General features: G+C 31.0%; 1 protein-coding gene across 1 annotated transcript in view; it reads right to left on the reverse strand.

Moving 5' to 3' along the window:
- Positions 1-9,805, reverse strand: part of LOC126882698 (zinc finger protein 271-like) — a 30,622-nt gene extending 20,817 nt beyond the window's left edge. The window contains exon 1 of the mRNA XM_050647677.1: positions 8,997-9,805. Coding sequence (XP_050503634.1) covers positions 8,997-9,432 — 436 coding nt within the window. The 5' untranslated portion in view covers positions 9,433-9,805. The remainder of the gene's footprint in view (positions 1-8,996) is intronic.
- Between the last annotated feature and the right edge of the window lie 14,335 nt (positions 9,806-24,140).

The raw sequence follows: 24,140 nt of genomic DNA on the forward strand, positions 1-24,140 counted from the left end.
AGAGGCAATTAAACTGGTATGGACATCTGATGAGAATGAAACCTAGTAGACTAGCAAGGAAAATTCACGAAACAAGGAATATTACAAAAAAGAAAAAAGGCAGGCCGAAGAAAAAATGGATACAGCAAATAGTAGAAGCAGGAAAAATTAAACAGAAAACGCTAGAAGAAATGAAACTAATAGCACAGGACCGAAAAGAATGGAAGAGATCCATGGGTGAATATGTAGCTAAATTAAACCCAAATCCGACACCTGAAAGGGTATAAGGAAGGGGAGAAAGAAAGAAAGAAAGAAAAAAATATAATTAAAAAAAAAATTTCAATATAAATACATAAATTTCATTTTCTTTTGATAATAACTCCAAAAATACTAGATATACATAGTGATAAACTGTAATAAATATATATAATTGATTCTACAAAAAATAAAAAGTTTATAAGGAAAGATTGATGATACTTTTGCATAATTATTTATTACTAATAAATGCATTTTTATTTACTTTTTTAAACCAAGTTGAAAATATAGCTCATGCTCTTTCATTGTGGATTGTATAAAATTTAAACAATTGAATGAACCGCTTTGAAATTTCTGTCACATATTAAGCACCAAAGAACCCTCATTTGACAATAATTTCAAAGCTGTAAATTCATTTTTATAATGGTTATGTGAATTTAATTTTTTTGCAATTTTGACCTTTTTTGCAATTATATTAACTTTTGTAATAATCCATTAGTATATCAAACTTTGAGTATCAATTGAGTGTAGCAAACTTTGTAATAATCCATTTTAAAGCTTTTTCCATACTCTCGAAGATGTTTGTACTAAAAACCCATAAGTTTCACTGTCTTCAATTGATTTGAAAAAAAAAGGAAAAATGTCGTTTTTGACACTAAATTGTTTATAAATAAAAATAGTCGCCAGATCCTACGCAGGAAATAGTTACAATTTACTCTTATAGGCATTACTTGTCGAAAAAACGCTTCAGTGTCCAGTGGCGGATCCAGAAATTTTGGGGGGAGGGTCATGGGTCTTGAGGGAGATTTTATTACTTGTCTCTGATGCAAGGTCACTTAGTCCTACCAACCCTAGGATAAGTGGGTTTACAATTTTGGGGGTGGTCATGACCCCCGTGACACTCCCTCTGGATCCGCCACTGTCAGTGTCCTTGCTCTTGAAGTGTTATGGAAAAAACCTTAGGTATTAACCTGGACTATATACATTTTATTGAAAATAACTTACCTGGTTTAAATATTGTAGAGATCAAAACAAATGCTTAAATTCCAATATTATACCAAGCACAACAGATAAATACCCTAAGTCAAAAATTAAGGTGTCTGGCGATCACTTAAAAGTGTCCTGGCACTACTTTAAAATGAAGAGTTATTAGAATAAAATATTAATCAATCTGATGTCGGATGTGCAAATTTATAAAATCAACTATTGCACCTAACTACACGATAACAATTTTATTCTCTTCCAAAGAACAAACAAAACCAAACTAAGAAAAGATGATTTCGATATAAATATTAGATTGAAAGAACCATCGATGTTTAAATAAAACCACCCAACGCCAATAATATTAAGTTTTAGTATATACAATAGAATTATAAAACTTCATAGAATGTACGTGACAAATGTCCAAATTCAAATAAATTTATTATGGTTGATATAACCTTACCCCATTGTAGGTACTTATATTGCTAAAATCTTGTATTTACTAGGTTACCTGAAATGTTTTTCAACAGTTTAGGTATAAAAATATTTTAGTAGGTATTACTCAAAACAGATACAACTCGTAGAAACATATTGTTTAGAATATATTGTCAGTTGGGTAAAAGTAAAAATTTGGCCAATTTTTATATTTTAACAATTTTATAGTTTTCGTTTTGGGCCCTGCAAGGGCTGCGAAGCCCCCTTTGGAGTCGTGGCCCCTAGGCAACTGCCTACTTTGCCTAATGGTGAATCCGGCACTGAACGTTTCCACCGAATGCTCAAGGCTGCTCTCATCGCCGCGGACAAAGTTGAATGGGTTGAAGCCCTCCCTCTGGTTCATAGGCGTAACCAGGGGGGCTGGGGGTTATAACCGCCATTGGGATGTACTTTGAGCTCTATACACGTAACACATACCCCCAGAGATCTTCCAGTAGTTGTAACCCCCCCCCCTTAGGATCATCCTGGTTACGCTTTTTGCTTGTCCATTTCATCTAATATCTTAACCCTTAAGTACTAACATCTTAAATCAATGGCGTAAATTTTTAAATCAATTTTTAAATCAATGGCGTAAACATTTTAGTGGTAATTTTTGTTTTTGTTAAATATTTTAATGCAAAAAAATATCTCAATGACTTACTGAAAGTATTGATTATCTAAAAAACACAGAAATTAATTTAGTTTTTCTGTATTTATTAAAATAAAAAACATTATAACAAGAATGGAAGGATTGTTTGTGTACCTTTTTACTCCTGAAAAAAAGTGTGATAAAAATTAAACAAATTAAAGAATCTTAATAAAAATTTATAATCGAGTTAAACAAAGAGTAAGAAAAATGAAAATAAAAAGGTTTTTAAAAAATGTCAATACAAAAAAAAATGACAGGTACTATAGTTAGTACAGTGTAGCAATGGTAGTCAGTGGCAACATTTTCATCACAAAATGATTCCACTTCGCTTATGTCGTCTTCTACCTCATCAAACCATTTCAAAAGAGTTTCGTCAGGGTGTTTATTCCCTTATTTGATGTTTTTTTCTGAACTGGGGCACATTATGTGTAATGACGAACTGGGCATAAACACTAACACCCCATCTTTCTAAATATCTTTCGAAAAACAACCTTCAGCAAATTGCCGAATTCAATACTACTAAAGAGCAACCCAACTTGAAAAGTCATAAACGGGTGACCTTCAAAATTTTTTAGGAAGGGAAATATCCCCCTTTCGACAAGCGATGATTATTCTTATCTAGTATTGTCCTTTTCATGAGCATTTTTCAGTGCGTAACAAATGATAGGAAAAAGGATAAGTCCGTGATAATACACATTTATGACATTTATTCTTACATGACATTTTAGTTAAATCTGACAGTTGTCACATTTTATTTTCAATTTGGAATAAAAACAAATCAAATGTGTTTCTTCCATTTATAAAATGGTATTTTCTTTGATTTGTATAGTCTTATAAATTATACAGATTATATTTGTAATATTATTATCTAATTAAAAAAAAATTATTTTTTTATTATGGCGCCATCTATCGACAACTAGAATAACTAGAATAAATGTTGTAAATGTTTGTAATCACGGACGTGTCTTTTTTTGTCACATACAATTTAATGCGTTAGAAAGAAATCGAAAAACTGTGATGCACTGAAAGATGATCATGAGAAAAAGAATACCTTCGCTAGTTTTTAAATATTTTTGTTGTTAAATTAGTATTGGGACCGTGCAAGTTCGGAAAAGCGACACCTATTTCTACGCTCTGAACTTTTATTCGCACTTTTAATTATATTGGCCAATCATATAGTCCTGGTTACTGGATAATTGTCAAGGCCATAGTCAAAAAAAAATAATAAGAAGAAAAAAATAAGATTTAGGTTGTGTTATTCAAACGTAAACAATTGTATGTAGTAAATAAAATTAGTTATTAAGATGCAGTATTGCAAGCAAAATACAATTAATTAAATTTACCTTTATGTAATAATTGCATATCATATCAATATTGTGAAGCAATATATAATTTTTCTTCTTAAATGACAATAGGTATGAAATGTACGTCAATTTGACAATTTCAGTTGACAATATGAATTATTTAAGAAAGTTGCAATATTTCTCCGCTATTCACGCACGATCGTTTCATGTATCCCTTCCAAGTACTGCACACCGCGAATACCTAATTTAGTCAATGAGGGTATTTGGCTCCGAATTCCATTCTACTGCATCAGCAATTTACATGATATTTTCACAGTAAGTACAGTCGGAAAAATGGAAGAATACCCATGAACGAACATATAAAACACGCTGTATTTTCCTGTCACCGTGTCACAAAGAAAATTGCCCAGCGCAAGTACATGTAACAATAATTATTACTTGTACTTGCGCTGGTCAATTTTTTGTGTGACACGGTGACAGGAAAATACAGCGTGTTTTATATATGTTCGTTCATGGGTATTCTTTCATTTTTCCTACTGTAGGTAATAGGTGGTAATAGCTCAACAAACAAAGTCTAACCTATATCCTATGTCGCTTTTATCTCGGGGGTAGTGCCCACCCTCTCTCGGGAGAGGAAAATTTTTGGTCAAAATATCCACGGAAGTGGAAGCTAGAGAATCTAATTCTAAGCAACAATAACAATTTTTTTTTTGTTTTTGATTTAACTAGATCCTTTTTGAGTTATTCGTGGTTGAAAATTAGTTCCTTTCTTTCAGTTAAACACCCTTTTGGTTAGTTTTTTGCGAATACCTTAAAAGTTATTCACCTAACAAAAAATGATCTACGGGTAGACCAAAGAAAAGAGTCCACTTGAATACCCTTTATGTTTCCCCCTTAGAACAAAAATCGACCTGCTTCGGCATTGCCTTAAAATCTAATAACTGCCGCCAAATATCGAGGTTGGTATCTTTTCTTTGGCCCACCCTGTATATTTAAAACATTTTTGTAGCTTATGAAAAATCAAAGCGATTTCTTCATAAATCTTCTAGTTATAATACAAAAAGAGATATGGTATATTTAGGTGAAGAGATTTTTTTGTGCATGCTCAAAGAGGTGTATTCAACCTAAGATAACAGAGAAATGGTCGATTTTAGGGGTATAATGCTACCAATACTTTTTGTAGTGCTTGAAAAGACCTTTAAAATCAGTACAGTTAAATGTTAATTACATTCAAACTAAGCGAGATATGGTACAAAAAAATTGAAGACTAAATCGTTAGGCTAGAATGACAGGGTTCCAACCATAGATTTATAATACTCTAGATTGCGCCTTACGATCTTAAAATGGGTGACGGTTGCGACAGAGATAAATGAGCCTATTTGGTCGGTAGTCTCTTTCTAATTCAAGGGGAGTATCGACGACGTCACTATCCTACTCTGTCGTCGAGTATTTTAGATGGTTTGACAGTTCGAGCGGATGGCGACGAGAACTGGTCGTTTGTCTTCGGACGTGGATAATCCTGGTTTAAATCCCTTACCAATCTTTACTTTTTTATTTTTAATTTAATCAATATTGCGTTTATTAGATATTATTACATCTCTAAAATAAATCTATGCAAAGAAATATATAACAAATAAGAAAAACTGTGTAGGTACCTATAGATTTTTAAAAATATAAAAGCCAATGATTTTTTTTTTAATAAGTTAATGGTAGAATACTATAAAGTAATTAAAAATATTCGTAAAAAATTACCAATAATTAATATCAACATAATGTACCATCGATTTATTAATTGAATCGGTCATTTCAAAAATAACACGAGTCACATATTCCTAATTTTACAGAAGAGCAAAGAAAACTTAACTATATAGTCGAAAGATGGATGAAATGGATGACATCAAAATTCAAAGTTATATTGTAGTTTTGTTCCTAATGTTTTTACTGGACTGGTGTCGTTTTTGCACACAACGTTTATCTTAAAGGAGTCTATTCCTCTCAAAAAGTTAGTTTCTCAAAATTGTGGACTTTGCTGTTTTTGAAATGACCGATTCAATTATAAGTAATTAGACATTATTTTTATTTATGAAACTATTGTTACAATTTTTTAAAAAAGTAGAAGCAAAACAAATATTATTCACATCATTCGAATAAGGACAAATTTATATTAATAACGAATGACTTTTATTTTACTATGCAGTTCACAAATTATGTATTCCAATATTCACTTACTATACATAGGTACTACATTTATTATCTGCTAGATTTACTTAGGTCCATTTTTCAGAAGTAAAAATATCTAATAAACGCAATATTGATTAAATAAAAATAAAAAAGGTAAAGTTGGTATGGGATTCGAACCACGATTATCCACGTCCGAAGACCAAAGACCATTTCTCGTCACCACCCGCTCCAACTGTCAACACATATTACTCGATAAAGTGGGATAGTCACGTCGTCGATATTCCCCTAAAATTAAAAAGAGACTACCGACCAAATAGGCTCATTTATCTCTGTCGCAACCGTCACCCATTTTAAGATCGCAGGGCGCAATCTAGAGTATTATATATCTATGGTTCCAACTAACCACAACCTAGTTTTGAGAAAACAGTCCCCAAAGTTTAACCTTGACACCACACAAGTGTTTTTGATATATTGTTTGATTTTTGTGTACACACTTCTTAGTTATATACATAAAAAGGTTTTGGGTGGTAAAAAAAGAAAAACATGCTCCTTGGTAACAAATTTACATTTTTTTTTTGTTTACAACATAGATGGATGAGTGGAGTGACAAAAAAGGATAAAATTAAAAATGAGTATATTAGGGGAAGTCTAGGTGTGGCACCAATTGATGCCAAAATGAGAGAGCATAGGTTGAGACGGTTTGGTCATGTTCAACGTCCAGATGTTAATCACCCAATACAAAGAATTGCTGAAGTGCAGATTCCTAGGAGTAGGAGAGGAAGACCAAAGAAGATCTGGGGGGAAACGATTAGGCAGGACATGTTGGTAAAGTGGATTAATATTGATATGATCCAAGATAGAATTGTGTGGAGAAATGCAATTAGGGAAGCCGCCCCCCCATAGGGATAAGGCAAAGAGAATGATGATAATTTGATATACAGGTGCCGTGGCAGTTAGTAGGCATTCGCATCGGGTAAAATTTTTTGGAAAATATGAAAATATACATTGTTTTAAGCTATTTTCCCGAAAAAAATTTGCGGATTACTCATTCATTTAAATAAAAATCAACTTTAAAAATTGGTTTTTTTCATACATAACCTTACTAATTTCAGACATATTTTCCCCAAATAGAAGTGTATATTTTATATTTGTAGGTACTGACCTTTTATTTATATCTTATTAATCCATATTAGTGCGGTATAATTCATTATTTTTATTAGAATACTGGATTATATTGAAAATATTATAATCCAACAAAATTTTAAATTCTCTCTGTCAACATTTTTGCAACCAAGTAATCAAAATCAAATTCACAACACAAAATCACAAAATGTTTATGACATTTAGATCGACATTCGACAACGACTGTGCTAGGTTGCCAATTTTTATCGTAAGGTTGTCTGTTTCAAATATTGATGTAATTTAAATAAATCAAAATATCTTTGGAATTTGAAAATTTGTCAAAACAAGATTAGTTGCCATTCACGTTTAGTATCGAAAAATGGATGTAACTTCTTATTTTGATATTAATAATATCACACAAAAAAGCGATTTAGAATTAATCCAACGTTTGCAAAGTGTTTGATTAATTAAAAAACAGTTGAAGTGCAAAGAAAGACAGTGTCGCCGTTTATGTACGGTGAGGTCAATGGAGAGATACAAATTAAACTATGTTTATTAGGGTGGGTTGTGATTGCGCGCAGCGGTCAAATACCTCCTGCGGTTCTCTCACTCTATTACCCGTAAGTTAGGTTTGGACCGAAGGGTTAGGTCTTCCTCCTTTCTGACCGCTGCGCGCAATTGCAGTCTGCCCGTTTATTAATTGTAAACTGCCATTTATTATGTAAACTGCCATTACCATTCACCAGCTGCCAATGTCAACAAAAAAAGAAGAAAATGTCATTGTCAGCTGTCAATGTCAAAAAAAAAAGAAAAAAATATCACTGTCAGCTGTCAATGTCAACAAAAAAAAAGAAGAAACTATCATTACCATTTGTCAGCTGTCAATGTCAACAAAAAAAGAAGAAAATGTCATTGTCAGCTGTCAATGTTAACAAAAAAGAAAAAAATGTCATTGTCAGCTGTCAATGACAACAAAAAAGAAGAAAATGTCAACAAAAAAAAGAAGAAACTGTCATTACCATTTGTCAGCTGTCAATGTCAACAAAAAACGAAGAAACTGTCATTACCATTTGTCAGTTGTCAATGTCAACAAAAAACGAAGAAACTGCCATTACCATTTGTCAGCTGTCAATGTCAACAAAAAAAGAAGAAAATGTAATTTTCAGCTGTCAATGTCAACAAAAAAACTGTCATTGTCAGCTGTCAGTGTTAACAAAAAAATGTCACTGTCAATGTCGACAAAAAAAAGAAGAAACTGTCATTACCATTTGTCAGCTGTCAATGTCAACAAAAAAAGAAGAAAATGCCATTGTCAGATGTCAATGCCAACAAAAAAAACTGTCATTGCCAGCTGTCAATGTCAACAAAAAAAGAAGAAAATGTCACTGTCAGCTGTCAATGTCAACAAAAAAAAGAAGAAACTGTCATTACCTTTTGTCAGCTGTCAATGTCAACAAAAAAAGAAGAAAATGTCATTGTCAGCTGTCAATGTTAACAAAAAAATAAGAAAATGTCATTGTCAGCTGTCAATTTGTAACAAAACATTAAACGCCAACAAAGTTGAAGAAAACTGCATTGTTAAATTTGAATTGTTTAATTACTACATAGTAGGTGGCACTAGCAATAAATATAAAAATTATGTCACACTTTAAAAATCCCTAGATTTCAAAGATAAATCGAGAAAAATCCCTCCTGTACCGATGCCCGTACGGTCCAGGTTTGGTTAGGTTAGGTCCATTTCCCCACAAAAATGCGTCAAAATTTGTTACTTGTAAAACTAAAATTTTTTATAGATTTGGCAACATCCAGCAACGTCACATGTAATTATCAATATGGCGGTCTAAAAAAGTGTATAAAATCCAATTTTCAAAGTCTTTTATTATGAAAACTAATGGATAATCCGCAAAATTTTTTTTTGAGAATAGTTTAAAATAATGTATATTTTCGTATTTTCCAAAAAATTTCTCTCATAGCGGATGCCTACTAACGGCCACGGCACCGATATACATTTTAGATTCACTCATTAACTCTATACATAAACTAAAACTTACTTGTAATGTCGGACTGATATTTTGATGTGTCCATACTTCTACAATGTTTGTTATGATCTATTTCAGTTGAAGCATCTATCTGTAATTTTACATCTTTTTCTGAGTCTAATTCTTTGGCATTCGTGCTTTCAAATTGAGTTTCACATCGATTTACTCCTAAATTTTGTTCATCCAGTTCTTTTTTGATTTCTGCCTTAACTTCTTGCTTGATGACCGGGAATGGGCTACCTATTTCACATTCTAATACATGTTCTTCTATTTTAATATCGTGTGCATAATAGGAGCCTGTTAAAGACTCCTCTGTGTAATTACTTTCAAACATACATTCAAGTTCTGATTTAATTTGTACATTAACATGGTTCTCTAGAGAATCTTCATCTTTGTCACATATTAAAACATCTTGTTTTCTTTTTATAGACTCTTCACTTAAGTCCATTTCGAATTTAATTTCAATAAATTATAAATTACTGGTTCAAAGTTGTAAAAATAAAATCAAACAATCAATCAAATCAAACTTATCAAACGTTAAATAAGTTATAAGTTGAACGTTTGACACTTGACTGACAGTAAAGACTACCATCATAGACATAATAAAGGGTAGACGTAGTCCGGCAAGGTATGATCATAGGTTTGTTCCAACATGAACTTTTGGACGGGACCATAGCCACCTTTATGTCGACTTTACACTACATGATTTATCATGTGATTTGTCATATGATTTTTCCCATGACGAGCCGCATGACAATGCTTATGACAAAACGAGCCGTATAAACAATGCAAAATCATATGACAAATCACACAGTGTAAATCCTGTGGTGTAAACATGTAAATTTCACTCCATGACCAAATCATATGACAAATCACATGATAAATCATGTAATGTAAAGTCGACTTTAAGCCATGAAGTTGAAACTTGGCAACATCTATTGGTAGACGGATTAATTCTGACAGTTCTCATTTGTTTTTAAATAATTTTCATTGTATTTACAGAGAAACTGAAGTATTTTACAATATTTCGTGCTCCAAATTATAAAGAACATTAAAAGGTATGTTACTAAGATGATTTTAGTTCAATATAATATATTTTTATATAAACTTGCGTGCATATAGAAATCCGTCCACTTAAAAATTTTGTCATTTTTAATGTCTTATATTTCCTAAACTTGTTGCCAGATTTAAGTGATTCTTTTTAATACGTTATTCGCGGTGTGCAAGTACTTGGAAGGGAAACGAGAAACGACCGTGCGCGAGTCGCGGAGAAATATTGCAACTATCTTAAATAATTCATATTGTCAATTGAAATTGTCAAATTGACGTATATTCCATACCTTCTGTCATTGAAGCAGAAAAATTATATATTGCTCCACAATATTGATATGATATGCAATTATTATATAAAGGTAAATTTAATTAATTGTATTTTGCTTGCCGTACTGCATTTTAATAACTAATTTTATTTACTACATACAATTGTTGACGTTTGCATAACATAACCTGCATCTTATTTTTTCTTCATATTATTTTTTGGACTATGGCCTTGACAATTATCCAGCAACCAGGACTAATATAATTGGCCAATATAATTAAAAGTGCGAATCAAAGTACAGAGCGTAGAAATAGAGGTCGCTTTGCCGAACTTGCACGGTCCCAATAGCCTAAAGTCGACTTTACATTACATGATTTATCATGTGATTTGTCATATGATTTGGTCATGGAGTGAAATTTACATGTTTACACTGTGTGATTTGTCATATGATTTTGCATTGTTGTTGTTGTTTGTTTGGGTTTATATGACTGCGGACACTAAATCCATTCGCCAATTTTACTATTTTTTATTTTATTAGTCATTTTTTCGTATCTTATCCTAAAACTAATACTAATATAATAAACAATTCTACTAATAAATAATTATTTTTGTATTTTTTTTAATAATTTTTTTTATATATATATATATATATATTTTTATTAATTTTTTTCCAAATGATGTTCTCAGAGTTCCACAGCAAAAACTGCAACATTCTTCTTTAGCCCTCTACTTCATTCGAAAGCTATTTTACTATGGACTGTCCAAGTTCGTCATTCATTTTTATCTACATATTTTTTTTATATTTTTTAATTATTATATTTTTTTTTTCTATTTTTTTTTATATATCTTTTTTATATTTTTTCTTTCTTTTTTTTTTATTTTTTTTTAGTTTTTTATTTTTTTTTTATTTTTATTTTATTATTTTTTTTTATATTTCTTTTCTTTTTTTTTCTTTTCTTTTCTTTTCTTTTTCTTTTAACATATAACAATTTACAAGAAATACTTACTCTATATTTTACAATTACAATTTAAGCTTAATATCTAAAATATGTTTATACAATAGTCGGTATACCAACTCATTATTTTCTAATGTTAATAAATAATTTAAATTAATGGGATGGTGGACATCAGTCAAAGAATACAGTGAATTTAAAAACATATTAACTTTATTAGAGATAAGAGAACAGGTCAAAATTTTGTGTTGTAGATTGCCCAACTGTCCACAAATACATTGTGGACTATCAGCTATATTAATTTTAAATAAATATGATGGAGTAAGACAGTGGTCAAATCTCATTCTGCATATGGTTCTTATCATATCTTTTGTCGACTCCATTTTAGAAAACCAAGGTTTATCCGTTATATAGTTTCTGATTGATCTGTAGTGGTTTCCTGTATTTACGTTTTCATCAATATACCTTTCTTTCCATTCTTTCTTAATCTCTTTGAATAAATTTGATTCAATATCTTTTGGCGTACAAAGATAATGGGTTAATACTCCTTGTGTCACCGCGTTTTTAGCCAATTCATCTACCATTTCATTTCCAGTTATTTCACAGTGGCTTTTAACCCATGCCAACTTAACAGACTTTCCTTGTTGCTGAAGTTCTTTAATTTTATTTATGATATATAATTCAATGTAGTTCACTTTTGATTTAGGATTTATAGCACTAATTTTACTAAGAGAACTTTTACTGTCACTAAAAATTATAAACTTTGAATGATTTATATTAGATAAATATTTTAGTGCTTCCATTATCGCTATTAATTCAGCTGTGTATATACTCATAATAGAATTTAGTTTAAACATTTTACTAATTTTATTACTGCTATCCCAATAGGCACATCCCACACCTTCAATATTTTTTGATGCATCTGTATATAGCATACAATAATCTTTGAACATTTGTGAACTGTCGGAGATAAACACTAATTTTCTTAAAGATATAGGCAACTTGCTATAGTCCCTTAAAAAGTATACCTGAACTTGTTCCATACTATTAAAGTCAATATTATAATTTGGGTTTATGTCATATTTATAAAGTTGTTTATCATATATTGTCATTTTTGAATATAAATCTACCATATTTAGAGTTTTCTTTTTTATCCAATATTTTTCTGTCAAATCTGCTAAAAACAGTTGATGTATTTTGGAAATTAAACTTGCCTTTTTTTCATACAATCTAACTAAAAGGTTGATGCCAAGTTTTTTTCGTCTTATATCCATCGGCATTTCACAGCATTCAACTTGTAGATTATTTATCGGTGTACTTCTTAGGGCTCCTATACACAATCTAAGGGATTTATTAATGATTTTGTCTATTTTATTTAAATGACACTGTGATGCGTCACTGTATAATATTGATCCGTAGTCGAATATAGCTCTTATATTATTTTTAAATAACAACAAAGAAATATTTGGATCTGCTCCCCAACGTAAGTGTGATACGAATCGAAGAAGGTTTATTCCTTTTTCTGTTTTTTTAACTATATGGTCTATATGTTCTTTCCAGAGAAGCTGTCTATCCAGAGTAATACCCAAATATTTAACATAACTTTGTACAGGATAGGATATATTGTTTATTAAGATGTGATTGGGTATTTCTTTTCGTTTTCTTGTAAAAATACATAATTTGGTTTTGGAATCAGATATATTTAGTCCATGTAATTCACTCCATATTTTAATATGTTTGTCTCCTTCTTCAATGGATTTGACTGCATTTTCTATTTTAATGTTTTCTTGATAAATAACTATATCATCTGCAAATTGTAAAATTTTTGTTGAGTTTAAATTTTTTTCTATATCAGAAGTGTAAATTAAATATAACAAAGGGCTTAATATTCCTCCTTGAGGTAAACCACCCATCGCTAGTCTTGGACCAAATGTGTTATTATTTACCGATATATAAATTTTTCTACAGTCATACAATTTTATTATTTTTTGACAGAAGCATTCTGGCAGACCTATTTGTATCATTTTGTTATATAGTATATTTAAATTAACGTTGTCGTATGCTGCTTCAACATCTAATAAAAGAGCGATTACTGAAGAATTTTTCGTAAGCGCTAAATTTATATCTGTTACCAAATGACTCACAGCTTCCACAGTAGAATGATTTTTTCGAAATCCAAATTGTGTTTGTGATAATTTATTGTTTTTTTCTAGCCAACTTTCGAGCCTAAGTTTTATCATTCTTTCCAGTGTTTTTGTTATGCAGGAGCTCAATGAAATACCTCTATAAGATTCTGCTGAATCAGGATTCCGATTTGTTTTGAGAATAGGAATCACCCGGTACTCTCTCCAGTTATCTGGAATATCTTCTGATAACCATATTTGATTAAAAAAATTTAATAGTGTTTCTTTCCCTTTTTGATGTAAATTGGCCAACATAATATAATGTACATTATCTATACCTGGAGAAGTATTTTTCTTATTCTTAAGGCTTATTTCTAATTCACAGAAACTAAATGGAATTGAAAGTGGATGCATAGAGTTTTTTCTTTCCATTACATTAATTTTTGAAAATATATTATCTGGACATAATTTTCTTAAAAACTCCTCAACCCATTCTCCTTCAGTCACTGGATTTACTTGTGGTTTAAAAATGTTTTGTAATCGTTTGGCTTGATTCCACATATCTTTAATTGGTGTATTTTTGTTTAAAGTTTTACAAAAATTTCTCCATGCATTACGCTTACTCTCTAATACAACTTTTTTGGTTTTCGCTACACATTTATTATAATTTATATAATTTTGTATATTAGACTGTAGTTTAAACTTGCGTAAAGCTAGTTTTTGTTCTTCTATTACCTTTTTACAATTGTCATTTCACCAAGTTTTTCTAAATCGTGGATTAGTCCCTGTTCTCTTCTCCGGTATACATATCTTACAATATTCGTTTAATTTATTTAAAAATTGTTGGTAATTTAAATTATTATCTATTTCCATGAAATTATCAGTGATAGAAGAGAAAAGAGACCAATCCGCTTTATTTATGTTCCATTGGAATTTTGTATTTACACATTCCGCTTTATTAACATTAATATTTGACTTAATAATAATAGCAAAATGATTTGATCCTAATGTCTCGTCCACAACATCCCAATCGAAAAAATGACTAATATTTGCTGAGCATATTGTAAGATCTATTGCAGATTTATTATTGCTATTCGGTCTACGCATCAAAGTTTCTTTACCATTATTTAAAATTACAAGATTACAGTCCTCAATAGCTTCTAACAGATTTTTTCCTATAGTATCTACAGTACTACAACCCCAAACATTATTGTGGCTATTAAAATCACCACCAATTATAAAAGGCTTCTCTAGACTATTAAAAAACTTTTTCCATTCATTTAGAGTGATTTTAAGATTTGGTTTTACGTATATTGAATAAATGTTGAACTTTTTTCCGGATTGAATTTTAATTGATATGCTATTGCACATTATGTCATTAATTTGGTGAAAAGTAGGACTGTTGTAAAATTTCATTAATTTTTTCAAAAGGATGGCTACTCCACCATATCCATCATCTCTATCATTCCTAAAGACATTATAACCAGTAAAGTTAATAAAATTACTTTTTTTAACCAAGTTTCTGATATTAATCCTATATCTATTTTATTGTCATACAAGAATTTTTCTAAATAACCCTTATTTGTTTTAATTGATCTCGCATTCCATTGAAGAAATGAAACGTTAGCCATCACGAGGTAATAATAATTGTGAAATATTGTTTTTTAATAATTCCAACGTTCTAAATGATCTAAATTGTGATTAATTTGATTTAATGTTGCTGAAATAAAGTTTACTATTATTTCTCCTATATTATTTTGATTATCGTTTTGTGTTTGTGTTGTGTTAGAATAAATGGGATTATTAAAATTATAACAAGGCTGACTTTGTATTCTTGGTGTTTGCAAAATTTTTCTGCGTGCTTCCATTGTTTCTTTATCTACACTACTAGAATCAATACTACTTGATCTTTTTCGTTTAGATATTGTATATTTATTTGAAGTATTTTCTTGGTCTTTACTTACTGTTGAATAACATTTTTTATATTTATTATTAGCTTCATAATATGTTATATTTTCATTATTCATAATTTTTTTAATATATTCCTGTTTTTGTCTTTCTGTACAATCTGCTCCCTTGTCAGTAGCGCTGTGTTTTCCTTTGCACAATACACAAAGTAAATTATTCGGATTGGAACAATTAGATTTGTTGTGTTCTTCGCCACATCTTTCACACCTATCTTTTCCTCTACATTGGGCACTTATATGCCCAAATCTCAAACACTTTAAACATTGGATTATTCTGGGTGTATAATTTTCCACCTCGTATATCATTTTTTCTATTATTACATTTTTTGGTATAGACTGACCTTTAAAAGTGACAATTACGGTTCCTGTTTTTACATAATTAGTATTACCATTATCTTGAATCACTTTCCGCATAATTCTTTTTACATGTAATACTTCGAATTTAATTCCAAATCTAGGTTTAATTAATGATACTAAATCATTATCTTCTATCTCTTTATCTACCAATTTTATAACACCTTTCTTTTGAGTAAAAAACGTTGGAATATATGCCTCATACTCTTTGCTTTTAAGAATTTGAGAATCAATTAATTTATTAGCACTAGCAAAATTATTTAGTTCTACCTTGATTTTATTTCTACCAACTACTGTAATTTGTGTGATATTATTTTCAATTTCAGGTACTGCACTTAAAATCAAACGGGCCGTGCCGATCCTGTGTAATCGACCAATGTTACCGTTTTTATTTTCTATGTGTACTATATAAGGTGCATTATCTCCAAATTGATATCTATGTTTTAATCTTAAATTTATTACTTTATTTAAATTTTGCTTACCTGACTTATCTGTTTGATTTAAATTTGTCAAAGTTTCATCGTTATTGCAACTAAATTTGTTACTTACCTCAATAGTACTACTTGTTTGGTTTTGTTTGTTTGTTACCTTATTATTTACTCTATTGTTATTTTTATTTAATTCCTCATATTCCATCATCCCATCTCCTTCCATTTCTACATAAAATTTACCTTTATCTGGAGGTTCGGGTGGTATACCTTCCATATTATTTGTTTTCTGAAATTTAACTTCTAGGCGCTAAATTTCACACTTTCTTACAGATCACTGGTTTAGTACTTCTTTATACTACTCGTAATACTCAAAAAGTTAAGAAAAAACCTTAAAAATTAATAATTTTTAGGAGAACTTCTAAATAAACTGCCTTTCAATTTGACGTTTATTTGACATTGTTTGCATTGTTAATACGGCTCGTTTTGTCATAAGCATTGTCATGCGGCTCGTCATGGGAAAAATCATATGACAAATCACATGATAAATCATGTAGTGTAAAGTCGACTTAAGTCTTTAACAATACCGCTGTAATAATATTGTTGCTAACCAGTTAAATTTTTATGGTGTACCGGGCATTTATAAAATACTGAAATTAAAACCCAACTATAGACTCCGGTTTTCTTAACATTGTGTTTTTTTTTATTAATTCGCTTATGTTTAACAACTAGATTTGTTATTTATCAATTCAGGGTGTTTCCAAATCAGTGCGACAAACTTTAAGGGGAAAGGAACAAAATGAAAAATTTTGACGCCTGTATTTTAAATGTAATCATTTTTTTCGAATTCTGAGAAAACTAATAAGTATTTTTGAAAAATTTAAACGCAGAATAAAAGATTACCTTATTACCGAGGGCCAAAAGTCCCTTAGAATGAATAAAAAGTTTTTTTTTAATGACATATTTGAAACTAAAAATCACACTAAATTTTCCCAGTTTTTCACCCCTGTAACTTATTAAAATAAACATAGAAGTTTTCACGGACTTTGGGCCCTTGGTCCTAACGTAATCTTTCACTCTGCGTTGAAATTTTTGAAAAATACTTATTAGTTTTCTTAGGATTCGAAATAAATGAATCCCGTTTATATTCTTGTTGTTGGTTTTTTTTTGTATAATAAACGTTCCTTACAAGGAATTGCTTTTAATATTATTTTGTACAAACTTTCAATTAATAATATTTTCTTGTTCGATTCAAAAAATACTATAAATTTTACCAGAATTTGTACTTTAAAGTCGTAGTTTCGAAAGCGGTAGTCCGAAAGTCAGACTACGGACGTCATCAATTGCGACGTTGCCTTTTTCTCTTCATGGCTTGTAAAGTAAAGGTGGCTATGACGGGACGGTCCAGGGCCTGCATTGGGACTACGTGCATTATCGCCTGAGTCGAACGCCTGAGTCGATCGTATTCTAAGGAATATAGACGGTTCTAGAAGAGACCACACTAAACGTGACTAAACTCAACACGGACGTTTGCATAGGTATATATTAACATAGAGTGAGCCTTCACTCCGCGCGTCCTGACGACAATATCTCTTCGACTGGTTTGCGCTATCTCTTTCTAGCACATTGTACCGAGAAACTAAGATGACATTAAGGTGTGAATATAGGCACGGAAGAGGAGGACAACTGTCGTAGCTTAATATGCGTAAGAGTGAAACAGCACTAATCCAAAGAAAAAAGATGGCGTCGTCACTTCGCTTTGAATGACACTCTCTCTATGTCAATTTACCTCTATGGACGTTTGCTGTGATTGGCAGTCATCGTCATCGGATTTTGACGCCATGCTTCGCTTCGGTATGTTCCGATCTGTCTGCTCCGAATGCAGCCTATGGTAAATCTTTTCTGTTATCTTTGTTTGCAACACATTTTAAAGAAAGAAAATATTATTCTAGGGTTTTTAATTCTTTGGGTTGCCAGTTTAATCCTCGCCAGGGTTGCCAATTTAGTAGATTTTCTACTAGATCTAGTAGAATTTCTTGTGATTTAGCCCCGTATTTATAGTCAGTACTCAAGACTGATCTCGAGACCGGTCTCAGCCAAGACGATCTTACGGCAACGTCGAGCTCAAGACCACGTTCTGTTTTATAAACGAGTCTTCGGCTGATCTCGGCCAAGATTGATCTCGAGGCTGGAAAATTATGGATTTTAAGCAATTTTGACACAGAACACCAACTAAAAACTGTCAATCGTCAAGTTAAATATCTTTGCAATGTTTTTATATTTAATTTGTTTTTTGAAAATAGATTATTAAAATGTTTTCAGTTAAATAAAGTTTATTTTATTGATTGAAAGTTTATATTTTTATTTGGTAAAAATTTACTCTAAGGGTAGACCTTGAAAATGCCAATTTTTTTATGGACTTAGCCTGAAAAGTGGAAAAAAGCAGACATTTTACTGTTTTCTTTGGGGGAAACTGGTAAAAGTGCCCAAAAATCAAGAAATATTTGAAAAAAATCAAAAAATGTAATAGTAGCCAAAAAAAATTTACGTGAAAAGGATACAAAAGTATATAGAATGTCTTAATAAAATATAAGTAATTGAAACATAATACATATAACTGATTTTTACAATCAAATTATGAAAAAATACGTAATATTGGTTAAAATAATATTTTTTTTGTCATATTTCAAAACAATATGGCGGACAGGCGCCGAGAGGTCAAATTTGACAGTGTTGCCAGTTTTAACCTTTTAAAGATTTAAAAATTTAATAAAAATTACTTACAAAACAGCTATTGGCTGTGAGTTTCGACGGTAGCGCTATCTCGCGGTTTGAAACTTATACTTTTCTGATAAAATTTATGTATGTGAAATCAAAGAATACATATCTCCCAAGAACCGACACAAACGGATTATCTATGAACTAAATTTTTATGCGCATGTGCCAGATCGGCCATTTCTCAATTTGTATGAATAGCAAATAATTTTGGTGACATTTGTCTTGTACAGGATCGGCGTTTGTTGTCACAGTTGTTTGTTTGGCTTGGCGTTAGTATTTTGTTTTTGTATCAGTTTGTAGCTCATAATATTTTGTATAGACTTATTTTCTATATATGTTTTCTTATATAGCCTACAACTATTAATTGTTATTTTCCAACATTTATACAATTTAATTCTTTTTGAGATATCTTGATTATGTGAATTAATTATTTAAGCTTTTTCATGAACTATAAACTATCGTATAAAAAATTAATTTTGTATTGGGATTTCACAAAGAATTTGAATCTAAAATATCATACAAATTCTCTAACCTTTCTTTGACCTCTACTGTACCAAATGCATCTGCAGGAAGAGCACAAAGTCATATTTTATATGTGTTCATTCCACAAGCCACGTGCTGTGTTTAAAAAGTTGAGAATCCAATACTCACAAAAACTTCCATAAAGTACTTTTATCAGCAAACCTAAATTAAATTTAATAAACTATGTTTCATTAAATTGTTTCTGTAGTTTGTATAAAACAATAACTTAGGTCAAGGGGGGTTTAAAGGAACAAAACCCCCATAAAATTTTTATGGGGTACACAAATTTCACTATAATTTTTTTTAAGATGTTGCTGCGATAAAGATTCCTCGTGTCCATTTTCAATAAAAAAGCTCTAGGAGTTTTCGATATATTAAAAAAAATCGATTTTCACTTTGTAACTTCAAAGGGCTGTAACTTTTTTTGTGTGCACTATTGTATATAGGTAAGTGAGGTTTAATCAACCTATTTTTGACCCCAGAATCAGTGGTATAATTTATGACCAATCTTTTCGGGACACCCTGTATAATTTAGCTAATTCAAAAAGTTTGATCCAATATCACTTGAAATTGTTTCAACATTCAAGTTAATGCTTGATAATTGACAATACACTCTTCATAATAGGTTTACATTCTCTTGATTATACTTGCGTTCCAACAAAAAAAGCTAAAGGCTGCTTTCATATGGAATATAAGCTTCTGACCATAATGATCAAAACGTTTCCATATATAAATTAATTAATATATTAATTAAAAAAATCACCTTTTCTCTTTTCTCGATTGCTTATTAGTTTTTATTGTATACTATATATATTTTTTCAGTTATTACATCTTTATATTTATAGAAATAAAATAGTACAATACTTATTGGTTTTTTATTTATTTACCCCGATATTCGACTTTAAAGAATGTACTGGCTGGTTTTGGCTGGAATGTACGGAATGTTTTGGCTGGTTTCCAAGACAATAAAAATTGAAAATATTGACATTCGATTTTAATATACAGTTTCTTGTTGTTGATCACGAACATTTGTCATCCAAAAAGAATTGGATTCCGTGACGGTTACAACGGCTGTTATTTTTCGATTATTTTACGAAATAACGAATATAATGAATTAGGAAATATCTCGACAAACAAGTAATTGGTCCTAGGTTTTCACCCAAAGTAATCGAAAGTAGAACTGGAAGTCGATATTGGAACTCTTCGTGTAACTTTGCGTCGATTGATCTACGATTTTACTAATTTTGTCATCTTGTTTTAAGTTGGATTTATAGTTTGACGTAGCGTAGACGTAGACGCAACGTAGACGTAAGAAACGGACTGGAGACGGAAGAAAATATTATGTCAATTTATAGATCGACGTAGCGGAATTTTTGCGCATGAGTAGAAAGAGTAAACAATGACTTAATTCTAATTCAACAACATAGCCTATAAATTATACGAACAGTAAACAAACTTTGTGTTTATTTATTTATACTTATACTATTATTTATTATAATATATATCTGTTTTGTGTGTTACATGGATTAGGAAATAAACGAAAGTATGCTCTTTGGTGCCGCATGCCGTGGGATTTCCAACTATTTTGTTTCATTTCCTGGTCTTTAAATGTTTATTGGATTTACCTATCCTATAATATGTGTGAATAACCACGAATTAGGCTAATAAACAACTCATATTTATCTGAAATATTGAAATGACTCTATGATATATTTTTATTAAATTAATAACTTAACATCCATTGTATTAACAAATAATTAACAAAATTCGAATATGTTGACAATCAACTTTTTACACAACACAAGGTTTGAGGGGGCGGGGCGGGTCCACTTTGAGTGACAGAACAAAATTATGCCTTATGATTGGCCAGACGGAAGAAACGCACTGTAAAAGATGAAAGTTGGTCATCTCTTCCGTTACGTTACGTTTCTCTTATGTTCCGTCAGGCGCTTGCGTTCATTTATAAACAAGAGTACACAAAACTCGGTGTTGAACTTTTCCAGTGCGTCTACGTTACGTCTACGTCTACGCTACGTCAAACTATAAATCCAACTTTACATTCATATCATATTTTGAGTGACTTTAAAGCAGTACCTACGGTTGTAACTCTAAAACCGAAGTCCGATGTCAAATTTCTCATCTTAATACCGTCCATGGGTTATAAGCTTTCATCCGACACCTCATTTGTCATTCTATCTGTATTAGTAACTGAGGAGTTGTATTCGCGGTCGGACGGACAGACAGTCATGAAACCAGAAGTATACATTTGTTCTCGTCTTGCGAATGCGCGTCGAATAATATATCACTTGTGCTATTGCGGTGACTTTAAAAGAGTACTTCCGGTCGCATTTCTAAAACCGGAAGTCCTAGGTCAAATTTCCCACCTTTAGTACCATCCATGTATTATGAGCTTTCATTCGACACCTCATTTGTGATTCTACCTGGTATAGTGACAGGAGGAGTTACATTTCCGGTCGGACGGACAGACAGTCTAGGTCAAATGTCTCACCTTGAGTACCATCCATGGATTATAAGCTTTCATTTGACACCTCATTTGTCATTCTACCTAGTATAGTGACTGAAGGAGTTATATTCGCGGTCGGACGGACAGACAGCCTATTAGGTCACACCAAGTCGTTCAAATTCTCACCAACTTGTTCACACTTTTTCAAAATTGGTGAAAACAACAAATTGTATTTTGTATCGTTGTATCAATATAAGCCAAAAAGAATAATTAGTGAATGTCACGCCACTATAATATATTTTATTATTGGTCTTTCAATGCTAAAATCAGGATAAAAAGGTATTTTATCCATGGTTTTAATCAATATAATTCTCACCATTACTTTGTGTTGTATTTGCAACCTTTTGTAAATCAAAAATAATTCCACCATATTAAAGAATGTCAACAAAAGCCGGCCCTGCATGCAACCTTTTTCTCAGTGCAACTAAAATTTTATTGATACACGCCAGAAATGTGCGAGACTTTTCTCAGTGTACTCGCGTGTACACTTGCCAACTCGATACTAAAATTAAGTACATGCTAACAACAAAAGAATCGCTGTCCGTGTCGGTTCTTGTGAGAGATATGTATTCTTTGGTGAAATATACAAAACGAGAAAAATAGATATTTATCTAGAAATACACAAATTGTGAACTGAAATATTATTGTAACCTGATTACTAAACGAATACACAGAATTAATAGTAAAATTAATTATGTTTTTTTATTTTATTCATTATAATTTTAATATTTAATATATAAATTCATGCGACTGGATCACTGCTTACGAAAAAGGCCATTGAGAAAAAGAATAAGTTTATATGAATTATTTAACATGTTAAAGGTTACCTCTGTTTATTTTTGTGTGCTTACTGCTTTGCTTATTAAAATTTGTAATTTGTATGAATTGTAATTTGTTTGAATTCTATCAAAATGGATATTAAACATTATACTGGATTCAAGTCTTATTTCCCATGATATCCAATGTCAATCAGCAACACCAAAAAAGGAAAGGATTTAGTTGATGCAGGACATGTACGCAATGTTTCCGAATATAATAACTGCATTCAGTACTGTTATATTCAATATTTTTACATGAATCAATACAACAGCTGCAATATATTGTTTTCTTTTCTGAAAAATCCATATTATCCGCCATTTCAGTTTATGAAGTTTATCAAATGCACAAAACAAAACTGCCAACTGCCACTAACACAGCGTTGCCACATTTTATTTAGAAAATCTACTGTAAGTTTAGCTTACTAAAATCTACTTATCAAAAACTAAAATATACTATAAAACTTGTATTAATATATTTGTATATAATTTAGGACTTTTTATAATAAAAATAACAGCTGACTAAGTAGAAATTTTTTTTATTTAGCTAATGCCTCGACAACTATGGGCATTGGCATGGTGATGGTACAGTGGATTTTACCAATCAGGTAGCTAGTGTTATGTGTAGTGTGTGTGTTGAGTAAGTGTCTTGTTACTTTGCAAAGTCGAAGTCATTATCTTTGCAGAGACGCTAATTGTATCCGAACGTCTGCGGTCCCTCCGGTGGGTACCGATCCCACAAAGATAGAAACTATTTTCATTTATTAATTTATAATAAACGAAAAATTCTCTACCCTGGTGAGATTCGAACTCACGACCATTCGGACCTTTCGATCCAAAGGTAGGCGCTCTTACCACTGAGCCACAGAGGGAGTTTAACTAGAAATTAATATGACTGTTTGTAAACAAAAACCAAACTTTTTTATATCTTAACTGGGGAATAAAATGACCAACTATAATTAATTTTTATCAGTTTCATATTTAATATTTGTATATAATATTTTGTCATCCACTGATTTTAACATCTGCATGTCTGGATCACATTCTTCAAACAATTATTTCGCATTTTACATTAGAAACACGCAAACACAACATTTGTTGTTTTGCAAAGTTACATATATTATAATTATAATTAGGCCCGGTCTTTTCACCTACGAATAAATATGTATTAGGAAGTTTATCCAACAGATTACATGTAAATCTGTCAAATAAACCTCCGAATAACTTTTATTCGGAGGTGAAAAGACCGGGCCTTAGATATGTTAGTTTTCCATCGTTAGCTTCTAACAGGCTCACCGAATGCCAGAACTCTTCAATAACACCTGAAATAGGTACTGATTGCACTGCTACTTGAAATCTCCAAGTTTGTTACAC

Source organism: Diabrotica virgifera, chromosome 3 (assembly GCF_917563875.1).
Source record: "Diabrotica virgifera virgifera chromosome 3, PGI_DIABVI_V3a".
NCBI lineage: Eukaryota > Metazoa > Arthropoda > Insecta > Coleoptera > Chrysomelidae > Diabrotica > Diabrotica virgifera.